Source organism: Agelaius phoeniceus, chromosome 14 (assembly GCF_051311805.1).
Source record: "Agelaius phoeniceus isolate bAgePho1 chromosome 14, bAgePho1.hap1, whole genome shotgun sequence".
NCBI lineage: Eukaryota > Metazoa > Chordata > Aves > Passeriformes > Icteridae > Agelaius > Agelaius phoeniceus.
The window spans coordinates 8,595,139-8,622,988 of NC_135278.1; the positions used below are offsets into that span (position 1 = coordinate 8,595,139).

At 49.1% G+C, this 27,850-nt stretch overlaps 1 protein-coding gene across 1 annotated transcript; it reads left to right on the plus strand.

The window, feature by feature from the left end:
• Nucleotides 1-15,679: 15,679 nt before the first annotated feature.
• Nucleotides 15,680-22,021, plus strand: HMGB3 (high mobility group box 3). The gene is given in 6 exon segments (XM_054641281.2): nt 15,680-15,794; nt 15,797-15,827; nt 18,562-18,718; nt 19,209-19,348; nt 19,861-20,035; nt 20,531-22,021. Coding segments are annotated over 6 exon segments (762 nt in total). The 3' UTR covers nt 20,675-22,021.
• Nucleotides 22,022-27,850: the final 5,829 nt, after the last annotated feature.

The window sequence follows — 27,850 nt, forward strand, 5'->3', positions numbered from 1 at the left end:
GTGGGACTCGTGTAACAATCATGAATCATTAAGGTCCATAACTATCTGGGAGATCAAAGAGATCAGGGGCTTGAGGTGAAAGTAGCTGGTGCCAGATGCTGTGGAGGCAGAGAACAGGCTGGGAGCTGCTTGTCAGAGATTTCATCTCTTGCTGTGTTCCAGGTGGCTGCTGGGTCACTTTGGTCAGTGGGACTGGAAGAGAGCCATCAGCTGCCTCCTGGATGGCCTGCCAGCCCTGGTGTGTGGTGAGTTCCAGCTCAAACAGGGTGATTTTTGTGTTCTGTTTTACTGTGCCACAGTGTGCTGGGCTGTTTTGGTGCTGCCCAAGTTGTTGAATACACGGGAACTGTCAGTGGTGCCTCTCTCAGCTCTGAGTGGGACTGTGGATGCCGTGGGGGGAAGCAGGGTGGGCTGGGCAGTGTCTCCCCAGACACAAAAGGGCATCTGTGCTGTGCAGTGGGAGTGGGAAACAGGAGTATTGCCTCCCTTGGTGAACCTGGCCCTGGAAAAGAATGTAAATAACCATCTCTGGGTGTGGTGCATGCATGGGTCTGACCGTGGCACAGCACTTGTAATCAGGAACCCGCAGTGCTCAGGGCTCATTGTCTGTCGTGTAACTTCTGCGTTTATACCAACATGCAGGGCATTAACAGGTTATCCAAAGCTCACCTGGGGTTTGCAGGCCTGACTTTGAAGTAAAAAAAATCAGCTAGATGGACTGTGATGTTTTAAGTGACCTAGCTGACAACATATGTGTCAATACAGCCTTCTGTGAGCTGGGTTTCCACACATGCCTTTACAAGAACACTGGGGTTCCCTGGCTTTAGTTTTAAGTGAGTTTCAAGTTGAGGGAATAAAGCTTCAAGCAATTCCACTGCAGAGTTTGTAAATGAGCACAAAAATGCATTGAATGGGAGCTGTGCAGTGTACAGACTTCTGATGGGTTTGACAGCACAGCTCAAAAGTTCCTTAAATAATAAGTCTGTGATTTCTGGCAGCCTGGAAATGCTGAACTTCTTTGGATTTCAAAGCAAATAGATACATCTTAACAAAGACCACCTTTTGTCAGCTATCCTTAAAATTATAGCACAGAGATTGAAATAAAATGTGTGTACTTGTCTCTCCTGGGACATGACGGGAGGGGAAAGCATTATCAGAATTCTTTAAACTCATCTTAACAGTATTGAACCAATTATTTTGTTAAATCTGGGTTTGTTTTCTGCCTCTCAATGAGAACATTTGAAGTCTATCATCTCCACCATTTACGAGTTACCAGTCTGCAAGTGTAAAATTTCCAACTGGAACATATGGTATCAGAGGGAACAAGGGGGAAATATCTGATTGCTCATGCTCCCCAAACTCCAAATCTACTCCATTTAGTATTTTGCTCACAGTTCCTGTAGGGGAAAATAAAAGAAATCATCTCTGATCTGAGACCAAGCACTGAACATTTCACCCTGAATAGGAATCTGTTTGAAAAACTTATAAGCAGCTGAAAAGGGAATAGAATAGAATCTACATTTCTGTTTCTTCACAATGGGCAGAACTTAGCAATGCTGATAAAACCTCTCTGAACCTTCTTCTCTGACACCTGTTTTGGGGCCTTGCCTCCAGCCAGCACATGGGGACAGAGCAAGCAGCAGGTCAGAGACCACTTGTTCTCTCTCCTGATGGAGTCATTGAGGCTGGATGTGCCCACAGTGGGGCTGCTGTGGCCTCTGCACAGGCCTGGAGATGTGCTCTGCCTCTGAGCCCCGTGGGACTGGCAGGCTGTGCAGGACACCCTGCTGGCCATGCTGCCTGGGTTAGCCCCACTTTGAGCTTGGAACTGGCCTGGGACTCACCTGCAGTGACACAAGACCTCTGACATCAGCAGGCAGCACCAGCTAGTGGGCACTGGGTAGCCACAATGCTCCTGTAATCTGTCAGTTCCTTGCTGGCCTCCCGGTACTCCACTGGGCTGAGCCATTCTTGCACGGGCAGAGTGATCATGCAGACCTTCCCTGTGTGCAGGACAGCAAGGATGCCCTTCCTCTGCTTTCCTGCAGAGCAGAGGCTGAGCCCTGAGCAGCCAGGCTGTAGGGTGCAGCAAACAGGCTCCTCACTCTCCTTCCTGGCAGAATAAGGAGGTCCTAAGCCTGCAGCCCTGGGAACTGATGTGACCAAATCACAGAAGAGGAGCCTTTCCCTTGGCAGCACGATGGTCGTGTGTGCCACATGTACAGCCAAATCTCTCCTCCCTGCCATTCAGACAGAAAGCAGCTTGTTTTGGAGCAACTTCCCTGGGAGGGGGAGGAACAGATGTTTGAACCAGAAGCGTGTGTGACAGTTGGGAGAGACAGCGTGGAAACGCACAGTTGAAAGGAGAAGTCTGATGGGAGTGTGATGACAGCAGCAGGACTTCAGTGACAAGGAGTGGGAAGGAGAACAAGCAGGGAGGAGTGTTACTTCAAAAGCTGAGCAAAGTGCACAAGAAGATATGTCAGGAAAGCGTCAGAGAAAGGAAGAGAGGAAATGTGAGAGTAGAGACAGGCTTTGGGATCTGTCTGCAAGCATGTGTGACCTGTTGCCTGACAAACAGAGAAAGGAAGGCCTTTTATTCCTCTGCCTCCTTCCACCCAGTTAACTCTTCCTGCAGGCAAGCTGGCTGCCAGCTCTGCTGGAGCTCTTCACTCAGAGCTCCTGAAAGGTGGAGCTGCCTGTGCTGCTCCAAAGCACAGGGATTGAGGGGTACTGTGTGAAGGCACCAAGCCCTTCCTCTGCCTTTACAGGGTAGCACAGTAGCCACAAGCCTTGGGACTTTTGGGCACTGCCAGAGTCTGAGGACAAGAGGTGACAATCTCGTAGCAGAGGTGACAATCTCGTATCAGGCTTTGCCTCTAGCTGTGCTGTGATCCCAGGGGCAGGATGTGTGAGCAGAGAGAAATGTGCAGGAGTATTTCTCCTGCAGCAGGGAGGGACCTCTCCAGCAGTGCCTTGCCCTGGTGACATCAATCACAGCTCTGCAGTGTCTGGATTTACCCTGGTTCAGCAGATGTGCAAGGCAGCCCAGGAACACGCTGCTGGAGCTGGGAGAGGGGGCACAGTCACTGCTCCTCCTCAGGGATTTACTGGGGCAGTTTGGCACAACCACTGACTTCCCAGGGTGCCTTGAGAAACACAAACTGGTCTGTTCTGCTTTGTGTCCTCTTGTAGGGAGGGGAGAACTTCCTTAAGTATAGGGTGAGCCCTGGGATATAATAATGAGGGGATTGCAAGGTGGATGCCAGCCACAACCAGCTGGGCCAGGAGCTGCAGTCTGACAGTGGATGTTGCACAGCTGGTGACTTCCACCCTTCCCACAAACACTGGCATGCATTTCTTGGTGTGAAATCCCAGCAAATTAGAGACAGACAGTATCCCTTATGTGGGTGTGCAACAGGGAAGGCTGAAGCAGGCTGATGGAGACAGGTCAGGGTGTCCAGCAGCTCTGGGGAGAGGAGTCTCACAGCAGGGACTGTCAGTAGGGTGGGCTCTGTAGGGCTGAGGCTCAGCCAGCAACACCTTCTTTCATTTATTTATTGTAAGGATGAAATGGATGGAGAGGAACATGAGGGGACAACAGTGTCAGGACACTGCAGCAGTGTTGAGCACCGTTGTAGAAAAGCTTGATGAAGGTGTGAAAGCCTGAAGGATCTGCCCTTCCTCACCAGGAGAAGCAATGCAGGCTCATGGTAAGGAAGGAAGTTTGGGCACCATAGAATGAAGGCACAGGTGATATTGGGAGTGTAAAGATGATGAAAGCCTCTCTGGTGCCTGCTGTACTGATTGTCTGGGCTGCAGGACCCTTCTTGGAGCTGGTCTGAGGAGAGCAGCCATGGGCACTTCTCCTGTGTGGCTGTGCAGGCTGTCCTTACTCCAAAGCTGTGTGAGTGTGGTGCTGAGGGGCAGAGGGGACCTGCAGGCTGCCAGGGTGGCCTCAGACAGCAGGAGCACAGAGGAACAGGTACCTCGGTGCTTTCACCCAGGAGTGATGTACTTTGTAGCAGGATAGGGTTGAGGATCCCCCAGATGCTTGGCTTTATGTAGCAGAATTACACCTTTCTTCTAATTAACTTGCACAGGATCTGGTGCAAGTTAATTGTAAGAGTCAGGGTCAGACCCAAGTTGCATTTTCTAAAGGTACTAGTGAAGGAACTGAAATTAAATTCTCGTGAGTGAAGACCTGTTTTCCCTGCAGTCTAAGCTCAGAACAACAGAGCAGTCTTTAGTCTCTGGAGAAGGTTTAAAAATCTTCCAGGTCTGTGTTCCTTGTAAAAAAAAATTTAGTCAGCACTTGACACATCTGACAGTTGCCAGCCCTTGTTCAGTGTGATCAGGGCACTGTGTACTGAATTAATCAGGGAACTCCATTCTGCCTCGTGGCTGGGAAATGCTTCATCACCAAACCCTGCAGAGATGCTGGAGTGTCTCTGCAAAGCAGGGGCAGGACAGCACAGGTGATTTCTGCCTCTGCCCTCCCAGCCTAGGCTGGCAGAGAAGGTTCCTTAGGACCAGCAGCCTGACTTGCTCAGCCTTTTGCTGCAGCCACACTGCTGATGGAGCAGAGCCCTACATCACCCAGCATTTTATGTGTGCCTAGGAAAAGGAGCCTGAATCCCCTTCCTGCACTGGAGCTGCCAGGCTGGATGCCAACACACAACCCTCAGCATTTTTTTATTTACTATAAACCTCTTAAATGAAGGCTGGGGGATGTTTTTCATTTACCATGTTACTGTATGGAACCAATCACTATAAATTTAAATGGAGAGCTGGTGGGAGCACACTTACCTTTTATATCATAATTGTGCGAGTGCTGCTGCCTCACTGCTATTAGGATTATTCAGAGCTTCTCAGATTTCATTGTAAAACATTAGGCTGTGAGAGGTACTGTAAGGGTGTGATTATTCAAAGAGGGTAAGTAGTAGTGGGGGTTGTTGGCCAGAATTGCTACAAGAGGGAAGAAATGCTTCATAGCTGGAAGTAGAGGAACTTGAGGAGCATAATCTGCCATTCAGAAATACAGAATGCTCAGTGCATGGGGAAATCCCACCTGATTTCTATCTGGATCTGCACTGGCTTGACAAGTGTGACGTTAAATTGTCACCAGGTGTGATTCAAATCCTTGGCTGAGTGTAGGTGCCCCCCTGTGCCCCCCTGAAGAAGCCCTGCCACAGCACAGGAGTCCCCGTGGCCGTGCTGCAGAGCCCTGCTGGTGTGGAACAGGCAGCAGAAAGTGCCCAGCTCCCTTGGTGGGCTCCAGGGGCCTGGCTGTGCTGAGAGCTCTCAGCTGGGGCTGGAAGGGTGCCCTGTCCCACTGGCTCCCCCTGAGCCATGCCAGGAGCTGGGAGAGGGGCAGATGGAGCTAGAGAGGAGCAGGACCCAGGCTGGGGAGCTCGGGGCACTGGAGCTGACTGGAGACTGGGGAGGCAGTGCCCTGAGCAGAGCAAGGAAGGACACAGTGCTGGGGGATGCTTCACTACCCTGCCCTGGGCATCTCCCAGAGTGGCCTCTGCAGGGACAAGGCACTGCCAGCTTTGCCTAGGAGCAGGGAGAAAAGAGCAGTGCAAGAGTTCTGTGTGTGCACTGCTCTGCTGCCTTGATTCTGCACCTGTGACTGAGAGTTTAATTTTGCATCCCATATGCTTTTCCTATTGTAACACACTTGTCATTGCAACAATGCCTTTTCTTGGTATGGAAGGCAAATCTGAAAGGAAGCCCTTGAGCACTCTGCTGTGTGAGTTTCTCAAATGATGGCTGTGTTTCTCTCTTCCACCCATTTTCAAATAATTTTCATGCTGGGAATAAATCTGAGTGCAAAACAATCATGTTCAGCGTATGATAACCAGACACAATTGTAAGTACACGAGCAGCCAGGTGGAAAACAAGTGAGCTGATGGCAGGACAGAAAGAATACAAGACAACCCAGACACCACAGTTACCATGCTCATAGTAAGATCAATAACTCTGCCATTTAAATGTAATTACATTTTTTTTTTTCCTTAGGAAAGTAGGATTCTGGAAGACATTTTTAGTTACTAAATTTTTGTCTTCCCAGTTTGTGTAGTGGTGGGAAAAAAAAACATCTCCCAGCAGCAAACATACTATGGGCCAATTAAAATTAAGCAGCTCAAAGCTGATTTCTGTCTTGAACTTCATCTGTGAAATTCTAGTGAATTCAGTGGGGTTTTGTATCTGGAGGTCAGGATTTGAACATTAATTTATGAATCAAAGAACAGCAGGGGCTGTGCAGGGTCTAACCTATTTGGATATTCCTAAATGCCACACTAGGCTGCTGCTGCTATCCTGAAAGTGTGTTGTCACTGATGATACTGGGAAGTTTGGCAGATTTTTTTATTTTTATTTTGCTTTAATATTTTCAATATGTTTGTCTTTCTTTTGTCATTGAAGCTGTTTTTCTTTGAAAAGCATCTACTTTTAGTTGGGGAAAAGTGCAGACAGCTGAGATATTTGGAGGAATTTTATCCAACACTTGTCTTGATATGAGAAGTTGTAGTTAATAGAAAAGTTAATTATAGATATACAACACACTCCCCAATCTCAATAGACAATGTCTTTTAAACCTAAAATGGGTTAACAAACTTAAAAGAAAATTTAAATAGCACAATTTTTGGGGGAAGTTCATCTTCCTTTAAAGTGATTCTTAATGTATCTTGTGTGCATATGTATGGCTCTAAAAGGAATGTGCATAAATGAAACAATTTTAAAAACATTTTCAATATATTTTTAAAAACACTTTCAATATATATTTCAAATATATTTTTTATTCATTCACTGTAATGTTCCTACACTCTGAAGCAAAACAGGAATCAAATATGTTAACAAAACATGATGTCCAATAAATGTAAAGCAAGAAGAATTCAGGGGCAGTTGGCAGAAATCTACACCCTTTATTATTAAATTTCTCCCCAAAACAATTATTCCTTCAACATCATCAAGGATCGGTGTAAGCACTTGTTGGTAGCAACCTGAGTTAGGTACCTTGTCACAGGTGACTTTCCTGTGCTTTTCAGTGATGTAAAGATATTAATGCACATCCCAACCGTGCCTTGCAAAACTTCCCTTCCTCTCCTTCATCATCCTATTGACCTCTTTATCTTCCTGCTGATCTGCCAAAACACCTGCATGGTCCAGTATCAGGTTTGAGCCTCATGTGCTTCAGTTTTTGCTCCAGTGTCCCCGCTCAGATCCCTTCCCACCGCTGGGCACTGCTCGGGAGGCAGCTGGGCTTTGGATCTTTCACAAACCCCAGCCCCAGACCCTGGTGCCTCACGCCTTGCTGGCAGCAGGGCCATGCCAGCACAGAGCTGTGTGCAGGGGAACTGCCCAGGGTGGCACCTGGGGGCTTTGTGGCCCTGTCTGTGCCCAGAACTTGGGGTGGTTACTCTGAAATCAGCCTCGTGTGCTGCAGTCACAGTGTAGCTGTATGCAAGTGCAGGACTGAAAATATCCCTGCCTCATTGATAGTTTAATTGGTGGCATTTAGCTAATTGTGTGTGTTCTCTTTTAGTGGAAATAAACCTGGAATTCTGCAACTGATTGTTTTTCCAAAAGCAGGGAGTCACTCAGGGCTGCTGCAGCAGGAGAGCCTACCTGAGCAAGCCAGCAACTTCAGTGGTTGGAACTGCTGTTTGCTGTCTGTTGCTATGGTGAAGTGATGGCACCAAACTGATACCAAAAAGGAAACAATATTTTCTGAACAGATTTATAAGAAGAGGAAAAAAAAAAAAGTATAGGGGACAGAGAGGTCATGGGGAAGGGTGGGGAAAGCTTAACGGGCTTTGAGCACTTTCCTGAGCCAGTTTTTTGCCTTCCTATTTTAACTGAAGGTCCACTTGACCCTTTGAAGGCAGGACTCATCATGTGCAGTGTCACCCCAATGAGTTTTTTTTACAAACAATTAAATATTCCCCTAAACTGTAAACACTTACAACTTCAATTCATATTTTTTCCTTTGCTTCTCCTGCACCTACATGTATATGGGCAATGTTTTCTTCTAGCTTTACAGTCAGTTTTGGAGATCTTAAGTCTCAGCAGTGTAACAGGTGACAGATCAAGAAAAGCTGCTTTCCCCTCCACCTTTGCAGCACCTATGCTGTTTATGTCTTCTCTGAGAATTAGATTTTTAACCCTTCCTAAAGGCCTGTTGTGCTAGCAGTGTGTTTCCCCACCCAGCTGGAATCCCCCAGTGCTCCCTGTGTTTTCCTACACCCAGACCTTCAGCCTGGTTCAGCTGCCAGCTGGGGAAGCTGGACTGTGCAAGGCAGCCCTGCAGCTGATTGCTGGGCAGCCTGAGTGGGTGGGGAAGAGACCAGGAACTCAGTTCACAGCTCCTGTGGAGAAAACTCATCCTTCCTTCTCTCTAGCCAAGGATTTTGTACGTCACTCGCTGTCTCACTGTGACACTGCAGACAGGAGCTTATCTTGATAAGTTGCAAACCATGGCCAGACTCAAAGCTTCATTCAGACACATGTGAGATATGCTTATTGGAGAAGATTATGCTTATTGGAGAACATTCTCCTCTTTCATTCATCTGAATGTGAGTGCTTTTGGAGCATCATGTTGTCAGTAAGCTGTGTGCTGCCATGGTCCTGTTTGGAGCTGTGGGCAGTGGCAGGATGGCCAGAGAGGAAAGGATGCCCACTGGAGTGCAGATACTGCTGGGTGTGGGGTGGGAGCAGGTATTCCTGGCTTTGGGAACAGTTACTTAGTGATCTGAGTCCTGAAATAAGTATCCAGTGCAGGTTTCCTGTTCCACTGCCAGACGTTCTGATTGCTTCCTTCAGTGTCACATCCATGGTGCCTGAACTACACCTCAGCTGTATCATCACTGACTTCTCTCTAATGTGGGGTCATGCCTCCCTTTATACCCAGCCCTTTGCTGGACTGCTGGTGGGTTGTAATTGCATTGGATTCTTAATAGAGTTTCTTAGTCTGCTGTCACAGCGTGATTGCAAGAACTTGTGTTGCATTGAATGTGGTCTTGATTACTTGCCAATTAAAGTGCAAGGGAAACACAATCTTCTCCTTTAAAATTGCATCTCGATTCCACCTTCTCTGAAGGCTATGAGAAACTTGCAGAGGTTGTTTCCAGTTGTCCTGTATTTCTACTTTTGGTTTTTGTCTTGGTGGGGTAGGTAGATAAATGTGCTTTTTTTTTTTTTTTGCATTCATTAAATGCCTTTTTTTGTTGTTGTTAGTTTGTTTGGGTTTTGGTTTTTGGGTTTTTTTTTTTGTTTTGGTTTGGGTTTTTTGGGGTTTTTTTGGTGTAGTTCTGTGCACGTGAAGCAGAAAGACCCCTCTGAAGCTGAGTGTTGCTCATTGCTCCCATGCCAGGTCGCTTAGGCTTTACAAGGTTTGGGATAGTGCATCTTTAAAAAGAAAATACATGATGAAAGCAGATGGCCCTGTGGTAGCTGAGCATGGAAGGAGACGCCTGAAGACAGTGTTGTGGCAGGAGGGATGTGTTAGATGAGGGAGCAGAGACAAGCCAGGGATGCAATGTAGGGAGGCAGCGTGCAGGGCACACCATTTCCAGCAGTCTGGGAGCGTGGGAGGTGCTGTGCTCCATGGCAAATCTCGTGGAGCAGGTGTGCAGGGGCAAATTGCCTGCCTGCCACCCCCTGGGCATCCTGGCAGCATGTGCTGGGAAAGAGCCAGGGCCAAGGTGTGAAGAGAAGCAAAAACAGGGAGAGGAGAAAGGAAAGGAAGGGAAAAGCCCCAAGAGGAATGAGGACAATGTGACAAGACACAGGGGGAGCCACCTGTGAAGGCAACCGTGAGTTTCTGTTTATCTTGCCTGTGGTTAGACTGCAAGGAGGTTTTGAACTGCTGCCTAGTATGACTGTCAATTATTCTAACTTGTATTTCTCACCTCAGTCCCCATGAAGTGCATTTGACAATAATTAATTTTGTGTGTGCAACTGAGAGTGTATCCTACTCCTGCAGAGGTGTCAGCTTAATGGGATATGGCTACAGGGGATAACAGGCTGTGCCACCCCATTAGGGAATTTGGGGGGTCACCTGGTCATTTAGACTAATATTTTAATTGTTGGAACATAAGGTTTCTCATAGTTGAATTGGGAACAGATTAACCTCTGTCTCTGTGAACTTGCATGCTGCCAAGCTCCTTAAACACCATTGCTAATTTTATTTTCTACTTTCAGCGTGTATTTAAGATAATTCTTTTTGTTTCATAGGTTAAAGAGGAAATATTCTAACTGGCTGAGATCCCAGTGAGCAATTACAAATATTTTATTATAGTTACAGGACTTGGAATTCAGCCTCAGGCTGTGGGCATCAGAAAATCCATGTGTGGAAATCCCAAGTGTTTTAAGCCTGGGAGGGTTTTATATGGAGGGATTCCTTCTCATTTAGTGAAGTTAAACTCTTGATTTAAAAATAAAATAAAAAGCTTGGAGTTGTAAATGAAACCTCTTCAATCAGCTTTTGACTATACCAGTTAGAGAAGGGTTAATTGAGCCTCTTCATCTCCATTGCATGTTAGCACAGAAGGTCAGTGGTGGGAGAAGCCAGGTCCACACTGAAGGCTTTTGAAATAGCCCCCTAACTAGCCTAATGAATATGCTGGTGAGATAAACAGGTCATTTAACACTTTTCATGTCGCTATTGTCCATCCAACCTTAAATGTCAACTCTGTCACTCTGATAGGCTGGTTCTGCTTTAAAAGGTTTCCTGGCTTTGTTAGATTCCTAGGAGGGATTTTCCCCCCATCCTTACTCCTAATTGCTGGCAGAACCCTACGGATGTATTTATATCAGCCTTTTCATTCGGGTCAAGTCTCCACTGGAGGGTTTTGCCCGAGTGCTGAAGAGATGCAATGAAGACAGAAGTGGAAGCCCAAGTGCAGTTATAATTATCCTGCAGGAGCTGCAGCTCAGTGACCACAATGGAAGGGCTGGCCGAGGGCAGCATGGTTTGGTAGCTCTGCTGATGTGCTGGGATTGCTGTGCCCAGGCCAGGGCAGTTTCACAGGGTGCTGAGAGGGAGCTCAGCTGTCTGTGACCATCCTTGGCAAGGGCTGGAATGGGGCTACTGGAGGGGGCCCTGTGCTGGCCCTGCCTTGCAGCTAAACCCTGGTGACAGAGGGGATGTCCCTGATGTGGTGTTTCTGCCAGGGCTGTGAGCACATCCTTGGTGTGCTGATGTTGGATGTCCGGGTTGCTTGAAGCAACATCTCATGGGAACCAAGCTCATGCCTGAGAGAGCCGAGTATTCTTCACAAATGTTTTCTGGAACTTCCTCCCCTGTGAACAGCAAGTGTGTTTCTTCTTGGGACACTTCTATTTTTTTCTGTGACCCATGGCATTCTGTGGCCTGGAAGGCCTCAGAAAATTACTTCTTATCTCAGGATGACTGCAGACAGCTTTCCTGTGAGATTTCTTGAAGGCTCCTCTACTCCTTGCCTTGAATAAGCTCCCCAGTGCCATGGTGAGGAGCACAACAGCAGAGGTGCTTCTGATTTAACATCACAATCATGGGCTCAACATACTCCAAAGGTGGGCAAAGAGCAAATGGACTGATGCTGTATTGGTATCCAATGCCTCATTGCAGCTATTTGCCCCTGCAAACTTTCTTGGCTTTCTGATACCTGCATCAGCTGATAGATAAAAAAAGTGGAAATTCAGGTATCAGCACTGAAAAATGAAGGCTGATGGGCTGAAATAGCACATATCCAGGCATGTATGCTACAGACCAGAGGAGCTGATGTGGTTATTCCCAGAAATGGTGCCAAATCTGAGCCCAAGAAGCCTTTCAGTAAGGGAACTGCTTTGACAATGCACTGTGTATTTGAGCTGCCCCTCCAAAATAGGAACCAGGCAAATTTTATTCCTCCTGGAAAGGATGGTGTATGTTTGGGAAGCTTTTCAGCACAACAGCTCATTTTGGGGATATCATTGTATTGAAGGGCCAAATAATTTTTCTGTGACTGGTGTACTTCCAATTCACTGACATGCTTTACAATTTCAATGTATGAAGTCACACCAGTGTCCTCCTGGCTACTAGTAGGTGATGCTGCCCATGAGGAAGATACCCAACACAGCAAGCAGAACCTGCTCTGACCAATATTGGTCAAGCCCAGTAAAGACATCACATCAACTCTTTGGCTGAAATCATCCCAGGTGTGGCACAGTGCAACCAGCAAAAGCTCAAGCACAGGTTAATGTCAGGCCAACTTCCTACATCAAGACAATCTGGATTCATACTGGGAAGCTTGTTAAAGGTCTTGGGGATTAATCTTTAACATAGAATTGTTGTCCTCCATGATCCTTCCAAGGCATTCGTGGTCTCACCGATGGGAATGAGAGGGTGGAGGGACATTGTGAGATTGGTTGGATGAGCTGTGGAGCTGATCAGTGATCAGTGTTCCACACAGCTCATAGCTCTGGTCCTTTTCAGCACTTTTATTTCTGAATAGCTTAAGTACACAGTGGGCCTTCATTTGCTGCCCTCTGGCACAACAGAAGATGGACAGAGCTGTCAGAAGGCCAATCCCACCAAGCTGTCACTGATGTCCAGATGAGATGTGGCTGTTGGCTGAGTAATATGTGAACTTACTACAGACTTCAGGCAATTACATGGAACAGAAGAAGGTAATTTCATTTGTGGATGACTTTACTGAATTTAAAGTATGTTTATGTAGTCTATTGATTTCTTGGAGGGGTCCTCAGTAACTCCAGATTTTTTCACAGCTGTCGCCCTGTTCCATCATCTCCAGTGGCAGAGAAGAGACTGGTTCATCTTGGCAGGTAACAGCATGGGCCCAGCTGTTTGTACCTCTGTTGTTTCTTGGACAGCACCAACATGGAGTGCATGGGCCAGGAGCCTCCAGTGTTTGGTGACTCTGCCTGGGACAGGTCTTTGCCATCCATCTTCTCAGCAACAAGTGCTGGGAGCTGTCTGCTTGCTATGGGACCTGAGCCAACATTTTAGGCCTCAGTCCTTATATTCAAGGTACTGACTGACCTGATTCCCTGCTGTGGGATGTGGGGTATGGCTGACAGTTGCTTAAAAACGTGTTTGCAAAAGAAATCCTGCCTGGTGGGGATCAGGTCAGGACTTTCTGAAGGGAAGGTACAGAACAATATATTGAGCTCCCCTAGCATCAGTGTAAACATTGCTGCCTGCTGTGCCAAAAGCCAGGCATCCTAAAGTTTCTTTAAGTTGTGGGTTTTTTTCTCACGCTTCCTATAGTTAAATACACGGTAATACGTAATATTAAAAAACTCCCACCAAAACAACCCCAAAACTCCCTAAAATTTACCAACCCCGCACTTGGAGTGTCTCTGCTGCTGGCTATATCCTTCTATCACTCCTTTTGCTGGCTCTGGTAGTCACCTCACTCCCTGATGCACTGGTTCAGTCCACTAATCCAGCAGAAAGCTACCCCAGCATAAAAGGAGGTAGAATTTTGGGCTTTGTTTACTTTTTGCTGGGTTAATGAGCTGCTTTGTCTCCAGAAGGGCCAGGAGAGGAGAGGTGAGCTGCATGAGGAAAGGGGACTGCATGGGCTGGAAGAGGTTGCAGTAAAGGGTTGGATTTGCTCAGCCAATGTTCTGTGTGGTTTTCTTGGAGCATGGCAGGAAAGGCACAGACACAGGTGCAAGGTGTGGAGCTGAGGGCACCACAGGGGAATTGCAGCAGTGATACTTCTGGGGGTGAGTAGAAGCTTTCCCTCTGGGGGTTATGTTCACCCATTTGCTATTCAGCCCTCCTCTGCTTTCAAAAGCATGCTGCAAGTGCTAGGATGAAACCTCCAGCCCAGCTGTCTCTCAGCTACCAAAATATCTCCTTTGCCCCTTGGCCAGCTGTCAAAACTTTCCTGGCTTTCCTAGAACAAGTGTCTTAGGGGATGTTTCCTTTGGCTGATGAGAACTCGGCGGGATGCTCTGGAGACGGCTGTGGGATATGTTCAATGCCAGGTGTCTGTCCTAAGCCAGCTCCATCCCCTGAACTGCCCGTCCATCCCCTCAGTAATGCTCTCTGCTTGGTGTGCTCTGGAGGGTGAGATTGTGGTTTGAGGAACAAAGTGCTCCAGAATAAAAAAATTGTGCGACTCAAGAGCCAAGAAAAAAGCCTTAATTATTCAACTAGTTTGGAACACTTGAAAGTATCCCTAAAAATAGGTGAAAGGGATGTTTGTCAGCTACAAAGAGATTTTCCTGCAGTAGTATTGCTTGTCTTATTTTATGATGATGCTACAGAATACAGTCCCTCAGGTAACCTCATTAATGTTTATGAACGAACCCCTTGTTTTATACTTGTGGTTTGAGAAGCCAGAAATAGGGCAAGAGGCTAGTAAGACTGATTTTATCATATTTGAAAAGCCCAAGGACACGGCTCTAAGGTCTCTGTAAGTATGTAATGTACGTGGGCCAACAGTTGGATTGGGTGCTTGCTAGAGATTTACCCTAAGGGAGAAATCCAGGCAGGACTCTGGTAAAACCCTGGGTGAAATTGTGCACGCTTCCCAGTGGCTCTGTCAGCAGGAGGCTGCCACTCGTGTGTGTCTCCTCAGCCGTGTTGTTTTGATCTCTTCCGGCAAAGGCAACCTGTGACCATATGTTGTTATAGCCACAAGCGCTTCCACAGGGCGGTATCTGGTGAGCGCTGCTGCCTGACAGCGCCTCAGCCCAGGGTGGAGGCTTCTTTTCACTATCTGTTCCCTAAAGAGGGCAACTGTTTCTTCTGGCTATCATAACAGGACGGCAGTTACCAACAGCCCATAACAGTATGGGGTGGTTTCTGAGTCTTACCGCTCCATCCTTAAAAATAACAGCTCTTTTTTCCGAGCCAACCAACAATTGTGGTCAGCCACGAATACCAGTTTAACCATTTGGCAGCCGCCCTATAGGAAACAGCTCTTTGCAGAGAGCCAAAGGAGCCCTAGAGTCACACTGGGCTGGTTTCAGTCAGCAGGGCACACTTAACAGATTTCCTTGTATGCAACCAGCCTCTTGAACAACACGCAAATCCTGGAAAGTTAATACCAAACAAACTGTAGAAATGTGTAAGAACTAGTAATTCAAATGGATTCTTTATTTGATGAACGAGCGACTGAAACTCTGTTCCTCCCCACACAAACACGCAGTTTCTTGCTCTGTCGTTCCTTCTCCACCCGTTGTGTGTTGGGACTGTCAGCAGAGTTTATTTTGGGCTCGGTTCCACTACGCGCAGTAGTAGCCGGCTTCGCAAACAGTGCACTGCAACCGGAGCCGCCCCGTACGGCTTGAGGGCAGAAAGCAGCGATAACGGGGCTGCTGCCGGCCGGGGGTCCCGGGAACGCTGCCGGGGCTGGCCCCCGTTCCGCGCCGCTGGCAGCGGGGCCGTCTCTGCGGTGCAGCCGGGGCTGTCACAGCCGGAGCCCCACGGTGCCCGCTCGGTGCCTCTTTCCCCGGGGGTCCCGCTTGGTTTCCGGTTTCCCCGGGGGTTTCCCGGGGGTCCCGGCTCCGCCGCACGAGGCGGGGGCTCCGCGGAGCGCGCGCCCCTCCCGCGCCCCGGCACGCGCTGGCCGCGCGGCGCGGTCCCCCCGGCGGGCGCTCTTTTTGAATGAATGACCTCACCCGCGCCGGCCAACCGCCGCGCGGCCGCGCTTAATATTCATGAGGCGCCGCGCCAATGAGCGGGCGAGGAGGTTGTTTTAAACGGCAGAGCCCCGCAGCCAATCAGGCCGCTCTCGTAGGCAGCCAACGCGAGGCTGAGCCGCGCCGAGCCCCGCGTCGTGCCCTGCGCTCCGCTCCTGTCCACACTACCGCGAACAATACAGGTACGTGCAGCCCCGCCGCAACTTTTCGGGGGGCGGCTGCCCCCTCCCCGCCCTGCCCCCGCGCCTTCGTCCCTCTGTCCTGCCTGCTCCAGCATGCTTTTTTTTTTTCTCTCTTTTTTTTTTTTCAATTTTTTAATGTTGTGTTCCGTTTCTTCTTTCCTCCGAGTTTTTGATTTTTTATTTTTTTCTAATTAGAAAGAAATCGGGAAATTCACCCAAAACTTTGTTTCGCCGCTCTGGCGGGGATCGGTGGTGCCGGGGCAGATGCTGTGCGCAGCTGGCGGGGCGGTGGGCAGCGGGCGAGGCGCAGCGTTTGTCCCCCATGGTCCTGCCCTGCCCCGCCGGGAGCTCCCCCCGCCGCCGAGGGGCCACCTGCCCCCGGTGCAGCCCCGGAGCTCCGCGCTGGGCTCCCGTGCCGCCGAGAGTAATATGGCTGGTGCAGCAACTACACCGGGACTAACTCCTCTTCTCCCCCGCATGGGCAGGGATTTTTCTCTGCCGCCTCCTAATGTCGCACGGCAAAACGCGCGGCGCCCTCGGCTTTTATGTGCCCCTTTCCCAGGGTGGGCTCGGTGGGGCTGGTGGCGGTGGGAAAGTTGTCGGCCGTGCGCAGTGCCGTGCCCGCTGTTTATTCTGCATTAATATGGCTGTCGCTTTAGCATCTGACAGGGATAAACCCTGCGTGCTGCGCCCGGCGGTCCCGGCCGAGCAGTTTTTTTCTCGCCGCCGCTGCCTCCAAACTCCCCCGATTCCTTCGCTTCTGCCTCCGCCGCTCTTCCCCTGCCCGAGAAGGTGTCTCTGGTGGGGCTGCGCCCGCGGCGGGGCCCCGCATCGCCTTTTCCCCGCGCCGCGCCGCCCGTGCTGTGGGCATTAATATGGCTGGCGCTGGAGAGCCCCGGCGAAGGGAAGAAAGACGTGTGAGCGGCACAGGGATGGGGAGGGGGGTCGCGGCCGGGAAAATCTCCTTCCCGGTGCCCCGCCGGGGGCTCAAACCTTTCGCTTTCGCCCCGGCTCCTCTCCCCCCACCTTCCCATGTCCTCGGACGGGCGCTGGGGGGCCGCCCCGGGGCTCCCCGCACTCTTTTTCTGGCAGCGCGGAGGAGCGTAGCGGCGGCGGTAATGGCTGCACGGGAGCCTTTGTTAGAGAGCGCTGCGCTAGGCAGGGGCCGGGGGGGGGGCTCCCGCCCGCGCCCCGGCCCCGACGCCCCCGCCGCCCGCCGGGGGGCCAGCGGGGAGCCCCTCGGCGGCGGGGGCGGCGTTTTGGCGGGGCCGGCTGCCGGGGGCGGCGGGCGCGGGGGGCCGAGCGCGGCGGAGGGGGAACGCGGCTTTGTTCGGCGGCGCGGCGGCGGCGGCGCCGGGAGAAGCCATCTTAGTGAGCGGGGCCGGCCCTGGGCGCGGAGCGCGGCCGCCGCCGCTCCCGCTGCCGCTTGCCCCGGCCGCCCGGGGCCGGCCCGGCGCCCCGCGCCCCCGGCCGCCGCCCGGCCCCCCGGCGCCCCCCGCCCGCCGCCCCTCCGCATTTCAGGGGCACTTTCTTTCATCAGGAGGCGTTTCACAAAATGGAAGATGAATTATTGGCGTCTGGCGGAGCCGCCGCTGCCCCCGCCGGCCCCGGCCCCGCCGCAGGTGCCCGCGCCGCGGAGCGCGGCCGCCGCTGTGACCTTGGGGGGGCGCAGATGCGGGAGGGGCGCGGAGCGGGGCCGGGCCGGGCTGGGCTGGACCGGACCGGACCGGCCGCCGCGGGCCGCTCGCCCCCAACTTCGGAGTGCGGCCGGCTCCGAGCCCCGGCCCCGGTACCACCGCGCGTTTTCCGCCCCCGCGGGGGCAGCGCTGTCCCGGCAGCGGCCGGAGCGGGCAGGGCGGCTCACGGCCACTTTGGCTGCACCTGGCGGGTTAATGGGCGCAATTAAATATTAACGCTGTGCTAATAAAAATTAAATTTTCAAGGGTCTTAGAAGCTGTAAATAGAAAATACTGTTGCGGGCTTAAGATATTTTTTGTTAAGCGGGGAAAATTTAATACGGAAGCAGGAAAAGAAATGGAGCCCAAAAGTTAGCACCATCGTTTCGGTAACTTGCCGATTGCATCTTTGCACTGACCACTATGCCTCAAACATGTGTCACTTGGTGGAGCAAGAGCAAGCACAACTCACCTCGCAGAGCTCCACGGGTCCTATTGTGGTTAAAGTCAGCCCGTGTTTATGCCCTTTTTATATATAAAAGGTTATTGCACTTTTTCGGGGCAACCAACTTGTCCTGCCTGCTTACCTGCAGCTGCTAAGGCATACACTCCAGCTCCTGAAGGGATAAGTCACTGCCTGCACTGTGCATGCCACTCCAGCCACAGTGTGGTAGCCAACTTAAACAGATGCTTTATATTAGTTCATATATAAGGCTTAATAGGTAGAAGTATGTATATTTAATAGTCTCTCTCCAGTCTTTGGGCATGATGTAAATATATATTAATGTAACACTTAAATCCACTGACTAGTTTCTCTTGGCTGGTCTGCAACCCAAGTATCAAGGGAGAATAATTCCAGTCTCGGTATTGGGGATGGTAAGAGGTGTCGGGGGAAAGAAAGGGGTGTGTTTCTGATGGGGCATCACGTCAGAAGATGATGAAGGGGTGTCTGTGTGTGTATAAATACATACATACACACACCATGTGTATATGCATACATCAGTGTGTGCATTCATCTAAATATCATTTATTTGTTATTTTTTCCTCTGTCCCTACAGAGTCAAGATGGCTAAAGGTGATCCGAAGAAGCCCAAGGGCAAGATGTCTGCCTATGCCTTCTTTGTGCAGACGTGCCGTGAGGAACATAAGAAAAAGAACCCAGAGGTTCCAGTCAACTTTGCAGAGTTTTCCAAGAAGTGCTCAGAGAGGTGGAAGGTACCTTAATTTGTGACTTCCTGAAGGAACCTCTTGTAGTATCTGCTAGGATGATGTGTTTGTGTCTGACCATGAAGGGAGCTGGTGCTGTTTTGGTCTGTGTGCTGTTCTTGGCAAGCTGACCTGGCCATTGGTCAGGTGCTGCTGGAGCCTGTAGCAATATTGAACATTTTAGCCTTGTGTATCTGCCCATTTAGATGCTTCTGCTAGAGTCTGGCATTTTTTACAATTCCCAAACGATGCCCTTCAGCAGCTACTTCCTTCCAGGTGTGTGTCCAAAGAGGACTCTGACTGTGCTTGTCTCATTTCTGTTGCTGAGTGTGTCTGTGGTGGCTGTGATTTCCCGTACAGGACAGTCCAGTTAAAAAAACAAACAAGTTCTGAAACTCCCCTATTGAGTTGATATGTGTTGGCTTGTTTACATAAAGTTTGCCAGCTATTGAACAGTTGGGTAATCACAAGTTTGATGTCTCATGTTTTGGCTTTTTAGACCATGTCAAGCAAGGAAAAGGCTAAATTTGATGAAATGGCAAAGGCTGATAAGGTACGATATGATAGAGAAATGAAGGACTATGGACCAGCTAAGGGTGGCAAGAAGAAGAAGGACCCCAATGCCCCAAAACGACCACCGTAAGTAACTTTGAGAGATTAAATGCATAAGTGTTTTGGTTCACTTTCACAGCCTGTATGTGACGTGGATTTCCAGGAAGGAGGTAGATGGGGGACACAGTGTTGGTATAGCAGGACTGGTAGTGATACTGTCTTGTGAACTTTCTAGGGAGCTTGTGTCTTGAGCATGTAGGGCACTGACACAAACTGTCAATACTTGGTACTCTTAAACTCATAGTGATAGGAGTGTCTCATAGGAAGACACAAGTGGCTGAGTCACAGTGAGGCTTGTGTATTTAAGATTAAATTGGGTGAGGGGATGCAAAATGCTTTATTAATAAAGGGCATTGAGTGAAGGAGGCTGCAGGCCTGGGCCTCAGTAAAATCAAAACACGTTGAAGCTTGTGTCTGCTTTTGTAAGTTAAAGAAAAGTTTCTTCTCTGTGTGCTCTGGATGTGTCAGTGTTGTGGGGGAGGGATGGAGGAAGGGGTGCTGCTGCAAATGCTGACTGTCCTCTGGTGTTTCTTCCCAAGGTCTGGCTTCTTCCTCTTCTGTTCAGAGTTTCGCCCCAAGATCAAGTCCACAAACCCTGGCATATCTATTGGGGATGTAGCGAAGAAACTGGGCGAAATGTGGAACAACCTCAGTGATGGTGAAAAGCAGCCTTACAATAATAAGGCAGCTAAACTGAAGGAGAAGTACGAGAAGGTAAGGAGAGCTGTCGCTTGTGCCTCCTCTGTACCAGCTCTTCTGTTGATGTGCTTTTTAACATAGGCCCAGCTCAGTTGGCCCCAGCATAGTTACAGCTGAGCTTTACACAGGTTGGGGCAGAGCAGGGTAGAGATCCACAGGCAGATTTCAGCAAGGAGAGAGAGCTTTCCCCAGTGATGTGCAGCAGGGGCTGCTCGTGGTGCTTCAGAAAGGGTCTGCTGTGCTGTTACTGGAGCTTTATCCCATAATCAGGAAACTTTGAGAGGCTGGCTTCTCTTCTCCTCCTCAGAGAAGTGGCCATGGTGCAGGGCTCCAGACCTCCATGGTCCATGAGCATGCTGAGGTGTCTGCCTAGCTGTGTGCTCCCTGCTGGCTGTGTCCCCCGGGGTGCAGCAGGGCAGGCCAGTCCCTTTACCCTAACACCTGCTGCTGTACAAATGCTGTGTGTGTTTGCTGCTTAGAGCAAATTAAGACATCCCCTTGACTTTGCAGGATGTTGCAGACTACAAGTCTAAAGGAAAGTTTGATGGCGCAAAGGGAGCAGCAACCAAAGCTGCTCGGAAAAAGGTAGAGGAAGAAGACGAAGAGGAGGAGGAGGATGAAGAAGAGGAGGATGAAGATGATGATGATGAATAAAACTGTACAATACTTGTCTCCATGTGAATACCATAGAGTAGGGGAAACACCATAAATGAAGCACCTCTTATTTGAGATGGTGTCTCTTGCCCTTATTAGGCTTAATTAAAAAAAATTGGATTCCGATCGCGTTGTAGTTTCTAAAAGTGCTCTAGAAATTGTAACTGGTTTACATGAAGTGGCCATGGGTGTAGTGAGCACCCTGAAACTGTATCAAAGTTGTACATATTTCCAAACATTTTTAAAATGAAAAGGCGCTCTAGTGTTCTCCTAACTCTGTGCACTTTGCTGTTGGTGTAACAAAGCATTTAAAAATGTTTCAAGCATTTTTTTAATTTGTAAGGTGGTGTTACTATATGGTTATTGGCTAGAAAATCCTGGGTTATAAACTGTACATATCTATAGTTTGTAAAAACTAGACAGATTCTTGTGGTACATGCTTAGAGTGATGATGCCTTAGAGGAGCAGTGATGACTTGGAGAGGCTGTACGTTCCCCGGGGTGCCATGGCCCAAAGCATGCACTGTGAGGGTAGATCTATTTACACTACAGTGGGCGTCCATTTAGCTTAAAGTTGTCTTTCTGTATATAGTGAAATAGCATTCTGCTGCCATTCTTAGTTGTGGAAGGGGGTTCAGCTGGCATGAGAAGTGTATGGGTTTTTTTAGTTAAGTGCGGTAGTTTTTAAACTGAAACTGTAGACATCTCTTCATCGTCAACTAAGTGAAGAGCCAGTGCAGCAACTGAAGTTCAAAAACACTCTGTACTTAAACAAATTTGCAACGTTCTGTTTTTTTTTGTATGTTTAGAATGCTGAAATGTTTTTGAAGCAAAATAAACAGTATTACATTTTTAAAACTGTTCTTGACAACACTCTAAATTTCTGGTTTAAGAGGATCTTAACAACAGCAAGAGGTTCATTTTGAAGTCTGTGGCATCCCTCAGGGCTGGTGACTTAGGAAACATTCTGACTCAAGGATTAAAAAAAAAAAAAAAAATTTAAAAAATGGTGGCCAGCCAAAACTGGCTGAATTGAAAGAGATGGCTGCTCCAGCTAATATGCAATCGTAACTGTTTATGGCTGAGTGGCATAAGATGCTATGCAAGTTTGAACTTTATTACTTGAACTTGGGAGCCTAAATGAACATTCATGACGTAATTGTTTGTTTGTGTGTGTATATAGCAGCATTCAGAGATGCAGAGAAAGGTAGGTGGCTAGGAATGAGGCTGACACCATGGAATAAGTATAAAAGCATAGTTTGGATTTTTTTCAGTTGTGTTGGGTAAATTTATAGCCCAAATGCATTGCTGTACATATTAAAATGTGCCTTTTTTGTCCTGTGTTAAACTGTTTCAGACTTGTGGTTTTTTCTAGCCTCTTGTTTCGTGGCAGGAGCCAGGTGCCTCTGTCTAACTCCCTGCTGCAGTAGGAGTGTGGTGCAGGTACTTGCTCTGTGTCCTTTCTCTGATGACACAGGGTTCAGCAGGAGCTGGGGTGGGGGAGCAACAGGTCTCTGTCCCCTCTGGTCACCAGCTGGCTGTGTCAAAGTCTTGCCTTCTTTCCAGATCCAAGCTGGGGGTGTTCTGTGGCGCATGAAAGGTAATTCCTGGTCTCTAACTGGTGACTTTCACCTTGGTTTTCCTTAGCATGGGAACAGCATGAGTTGGGAAAACTATAGCAGCCCACAGCACCCTGAATTCCTTCCTGGCTGGCTCTAGCAGTCAGTGCTTGCTTGGTGGGGAGTAGATGGGGGTGTGAGGGCACTTGCATTAGCAGCAAGGCAAAGCTGTGAGCTGTTGTGCCCAGGTGGTTTCAGAAGACACAGGAACTCACAGGTGCAAACACTGGGCATGGGCTGCTGCCACCTCTGCTTTTGAGCCAACTTCGAGACTAATGGGGTCCAGGCTTGCAGGCAGTAACATTAGAATGTGGTCAAAACTGCTTAGTTGCCTAATTGGGTAGCACTTCTGGCTTCCTCTGTCTTCCCAACAGCATGACAACTTCTCACCAGCAAGAGTCTGATCTAGTGTTGAGATGGACTAAAACCTGAAAGCAAAATTTTTAGATTAGAGTGAGCTAAAAAACTTTCATGAAGCGTAGCAACTTTTGTTTTTAAGGCTAAGTGACAGTTGAGTCACTCAGAAATACTTTTATAGTGCTTAATTATGGTAATTTTTAGTATCTTTATTGCACAAAAAGGTGGTATTTGCCCCTATTTTATGGGCAGTTGCATTTTAAAAGCCTCAATAAAGCTGCATCTGGAAAAGAAATAGGTACTTCTGTATTTGCTACCCTTTCTGCATGTCTTCTGATGCAAGGGAGTAGGCAGCTGGAGATCCCAGCCTGTGGAAATTTGATGGGGAAGTGGTGGAGCAGAAAAAAAAAGTGATGGCATCAGTTCAGGAGCTCTAATGCTGTTTCTATTGTCTAGTTGGCAAAATCTCCCCTTAGCCACATATGGGACTTGGTGTAGATCACTGTTGTGCAAATTGAGCTTGGCTTTGAATTAACTGCTAGTGAGCTGAGCCCCTATTGATAGTATCAGCAAATGAGGGCTGGAGCTGACACCTCTTTGTCTTCATTGTATTGGAAATCCATTTAAGTTGCAGAGCTTGATCAAGGTCTCACACCTTACAGTGCACTACCTGCTGCTGCTCTGCACTCACCTAAAATATGGCATTCCTGGGGGATGCTGTTCAATGCAGCCCTAGTGCAGGATTCCAGGGACTCACACTTGGATACTGCAGATGTAGTGGTGATGATGTTTCTTCCCTGAATACTCTGCTGTTGAGGAATGCCATAGTGGGAATGCATATAAATAACACATAATAATCCCCCCCCACTGTTTTGTTTCTGACATGTCATCTCAAATATTGGGAACTGCTTAATTTCACCCAGCTCCATTATTTTCATAGAACACCCTCGAAATGCTCTTTTTTTTCCTCTGCTTTGAAATGCTTGTGGTGTTTCAGAGAAGACATTTCTGCTTTGTGCTGCTGCACAACTCAAACTTCTAGTTCAACTTTAGTCCCAAGTAAATATGTCCCTTATTAACTCCATAATGTGTAGAGAAGGGTAAGGATAAAATAGATTGGGCAAAGGGAGGGGATGGATGAAGAGACTTTTGAATTTGAGAGAACTGACTGTGAGACTGCTTATGTTTCCAAAATGTGATGTGTTGGTGCCCTTCTCCCTGCTGAAGCTGGGCTGAGGGACCAGGGCTCAGCTAAGAAAAAGGGATGGTGCTGGTTCTGCAGCTGTTAGAACCCACTTAGTGCTGGGGGAGGCAGAGGAAGGCTTGGCTCTGTGGGATGGTCCCTCTGGATGCCTAAAGGGGTGTCAGAGGTCTGAGAACTTTTGATCAAGAGAAAGAATCTGATGGTGGTGTGGGGCAGACAGCACTGACCCATGTCCTGCAGGTCATTTCCCATGGTCAGTGCTGTTTGGTTTGCACTCAGGATTGTGCAGGCTCTTGGGAGCACAGCTGCTCCTAAGGTGCATCACTCTGCTCTGCAGTCAAGTATCTGGGGGGCAGTGGGGTGAACGAGGCTGCTGGGCTGCCCTGGGCAGGGCAGAATCTGCCTCTCCTGAAAATGAGCCTGGGAGCCTTAGCACGACCCAGAGAGTCACAGACCCACTGCTCTGCAGCCTGTGTATGCCAAAATTCAGTTGAGATATGGGAAATGTTTGGTGTGAGCCAAATCTGAGCACTTAGCCTGGGAGGAAGGGGCTGCATCAGGGGAGTCCCAGCATGGCTGTGGTAGTCACAAGGAAAACTACATTGCAGAATGGTTTTTGCTGGGTCAGGCCCCCAACACATCTGTGAGGAAGGGGTGTGTTAATTTTCTATAGTAAAATTAATTTAAAACTCCAGTACAAATGCATATCTCCTAGGACAGGGAGAGTCTTCTTTGGGGGTGGGACTGAGGATACAAACACAGTCAGAGCATCTCTCACACCTTCTCCCTTTGAACAGCTCTTTTTGGGTAATTTTACTCACTCCTATTAAACTCTGCAGGAGCAGCAGCAAGGTGCAGGGGCTTCTCTTGGTCCTGGCTCAGCAGGTAAATGGCTTTTTACTTCCAGCACAATCCTGGCAGCCACCTTGAGTTTGTTTTGCCTCTGCTGGCTTAGGCTCTTGTTCCACAAGCAGAGGAGCATGTCCCCAGTAAGCTGTCATCTGCTGCAGACTGTGGGGAGCTTGGAGAGGAGATGGGATGTTTCCAGTGGGGTGAGAGCAGGATGCTGCATTTCTGGCAGTGCCTTCTGACAAGCCCCAGACTCCCCTCTATGAATGTTCACCCAAGCTCACTTTGCTCTAAAAGATAATGGGAGGAACTGTGACGAGTGGCATGTTTATTTCTTTCTAGGGCTATGGCTGCACCACATTTTAATGCAATAAACTGAATTGCAAATCACAGCAGTGCTGCAAACAAAGTGTGCTGGGGACCCTCTTACCAAGCAGTTGCTCTCTAAATGTGTCAGCTTGCAGTGGGGAAGGGACTGCATAACCAGCATGCCTGATGGGGTTTTGTGCCCTATGAAGTGTCTTCATCCCTTTTGCAGGCTGGGCTCTGCTGTGTGCCCTGCTTGGGCAGCATTTGATCACCTGTGTTCAAAGCACTCTGCAAACACCTCACCCTTCCAGCAGATCTGATCTCTATGTGCTACAGCAACGTGTGGAGGGGGGGATGTCTCCTTGCATGTGCTAATGCTCTTGATTGGAGTTGTCTGCTGCTAAGAGCTCTTTCCTGAGTGCCCTCCTGCACCTGGATCCCTAAATTAGGCAGGAGGAAGCAGCACAGCCATGCTGGAGCTGACAGCTCCGTGTGCTGGGGGTGTCTCCTGCTCGTGCTCCTGGATGTGGCTGAGCCAGGGCTGCAGGGTGAGCCAGAGCAGGGCTGGCAGGGCCTTCCCCAGGGTGGGGAGCCTGAACGTCGTGTGCAGGAGCAAACTGCTGCTGGGGTGGGGCTAAGACCCTTGGAGGATGGGGTGAATGAAAGCAGACATTTGTTTTGTTGAGATGAAAATGCATTCACTGTGGTGAGGGGGTGCCTGTCCTGTAACTGTGTCCCCTGGCACAGTTCATGTCTCTGGCTGAATTCAGCAGCCAGGCAAACCACAGCTGGGAGCCCCTGTGGGGCTGGGTGTTTTGATGGTGTTTGTGGTTGATTTTGAGCGGTGCTGCTCTGCCTCCATTCCTGCCCCCTGCTCTGTCCCTGTGGCACACCTGGGGAGCCAGAGGAGCCCCTCTGCACCGGTGTCACACACCACTGGAGCCAAACCTGTGTGATGCTGTGAGTGATAGAGTTGCTTTTTCTTCCCAGCCCTTCCACTTGTAAAGCTCCCTCAGGTATTTCAAGTCAGAAGAATGCTCTTTTAAAAAATATTAATCAAACATGGCCTGGCTTTGTTGTTGTAAGAGCTTATAGCCTGTAAGTGTTTTTAACTGCTTCTTTGTGAAGCTTAAAATTTGCTTTATTTAGTTTAGAAAATTAATACCCATGGCAGGATGAAGTGATTTGAGGGATTGCTTGAGACAAATGCCTCTTTTCTGCTGCTAATGAGCATGTGATTGCTCTTTCACTGTGTGTTACCTGGCTGTGCCAGCAGTAATACATGGATCTGCAAAAGAAGCTGGAGAAAGGTGTAAGCAGGGTCAATTTGGTCTCCCACTCTCTTACAAGATCTGTTGGTTGGGTTTTGTTCTTTTTATCTTTAGAGCTCAGGCTGGGGATCCTCCCTGGGCTTGGCTTCTGCAGCTGTTTAAGGCATTGCTACCTGTAGCTCCTGGCTAGGATTTCTCCCCAGTAGCAGGGAGAGCAGAAGGAAAGATGCTGGGTCTTCTGTTGCTTTATTTGTTGCTTCATGTAGTAACTTAATTTTTGCAAGCTGCCAGGAAGTTTTTCAAACCAAGCTCAAAGATCAAGATGTCAGTAAAACTTTTAAAGAGAACCCTTTCTTCAAAGGATGTGTCTGAAAGTGGAACAGAACCTGACCAAATAGAATCATAGAATCTTTGAATTGTTTGGGTAGGAAGGGACCTTAAAGATGATCTTGTTCAAACCCCCTGCCATAGCAGGGGCACCTTCCCCTAGACAAGGTTAGTGTTAGACTGTCTAATTGCTCACTGTCACTTGTGCTCCATTTGTTGGTGATTCCCACCAGAGCTGTCTAGCAAAAAAATCCATTAGATCACGTATTTTGAGCCTTGAGAGTGACTCACAAAAGGCTTTCAGTGGTTTTGAACCAGAAGGACTTAGCCTTGTTTGTTTTCTACTCTTCCTATGCATCTCTGCTAAGAGAGAGCAAATGGGCCTGTCCCCTTTTAGGGCTCAGCCCTTTGAGTTTTCCATTACCCATGCTTAAAGGGGGCTTATGAAAAAGAGAGAGAGTGACATTTTACACCGGCAGATAGTGATTGAACAAGGAGGAAATGATTTTAAACTAAAGAGAGGTTTAGATTAGAAGTTAGGAAGAAGTGGTGAGGCACTGGCCCATGGGAAGCTGTGGATGCCCCACCCTCTCTCCTGTTCTCTGCCTTGCTCTCTCTCAGTCCAGCACAGCAGCTGTGCTCAGCACATCTGACCCAAAGGCTCACTGCAGATCCTGTGGTTGTCATTTCACTTTTGGGAGCAGCCTGGACTGTGTTTTCCCAGCAGTCAGGTGCTTTAGGGAAGACCTTCCACTGTCATGGGCTGTTGTTGCTCTGTGCCAGCTCAGACCCACTGTTGCTATTCCCCTGAGACTTCTGTGCTCACAGCAGCACCAGGATGAGGATGGAGGCTGTGGGGCTGCAGGAGCTGCTGCTGAGCCGACCCAGGAGGGGAGAGCAGTTGTGATGGAGGTGGGAAACGGGAGCAGGAGGCAGCTGAGGGATGGGGGTCCCCAGGTCCTGAGCAGACGGCGTGTGGCCCACAGGGTCCCTGCCTGTGCAGGCAGCAGATGGTGCTGGGTTTCACAGCCTGAGCACGAGGTCCAGCACTGGCTGTGGCTCAGAGGGAAGGGCTGCTCTCAGAAGTGTTGGCTGCTGTTTGTGCTCAGGTCTCTCATGGAGGTGGTTATTGCCACTGTTAGGCTGTGCTGGGCACACCTCTCGTGGCTGGACATGAACAGGCTGCTGGTGAACATGCACTGTCATATATATTCTCATCCTGCCAAGCACAAGGTTCCTGC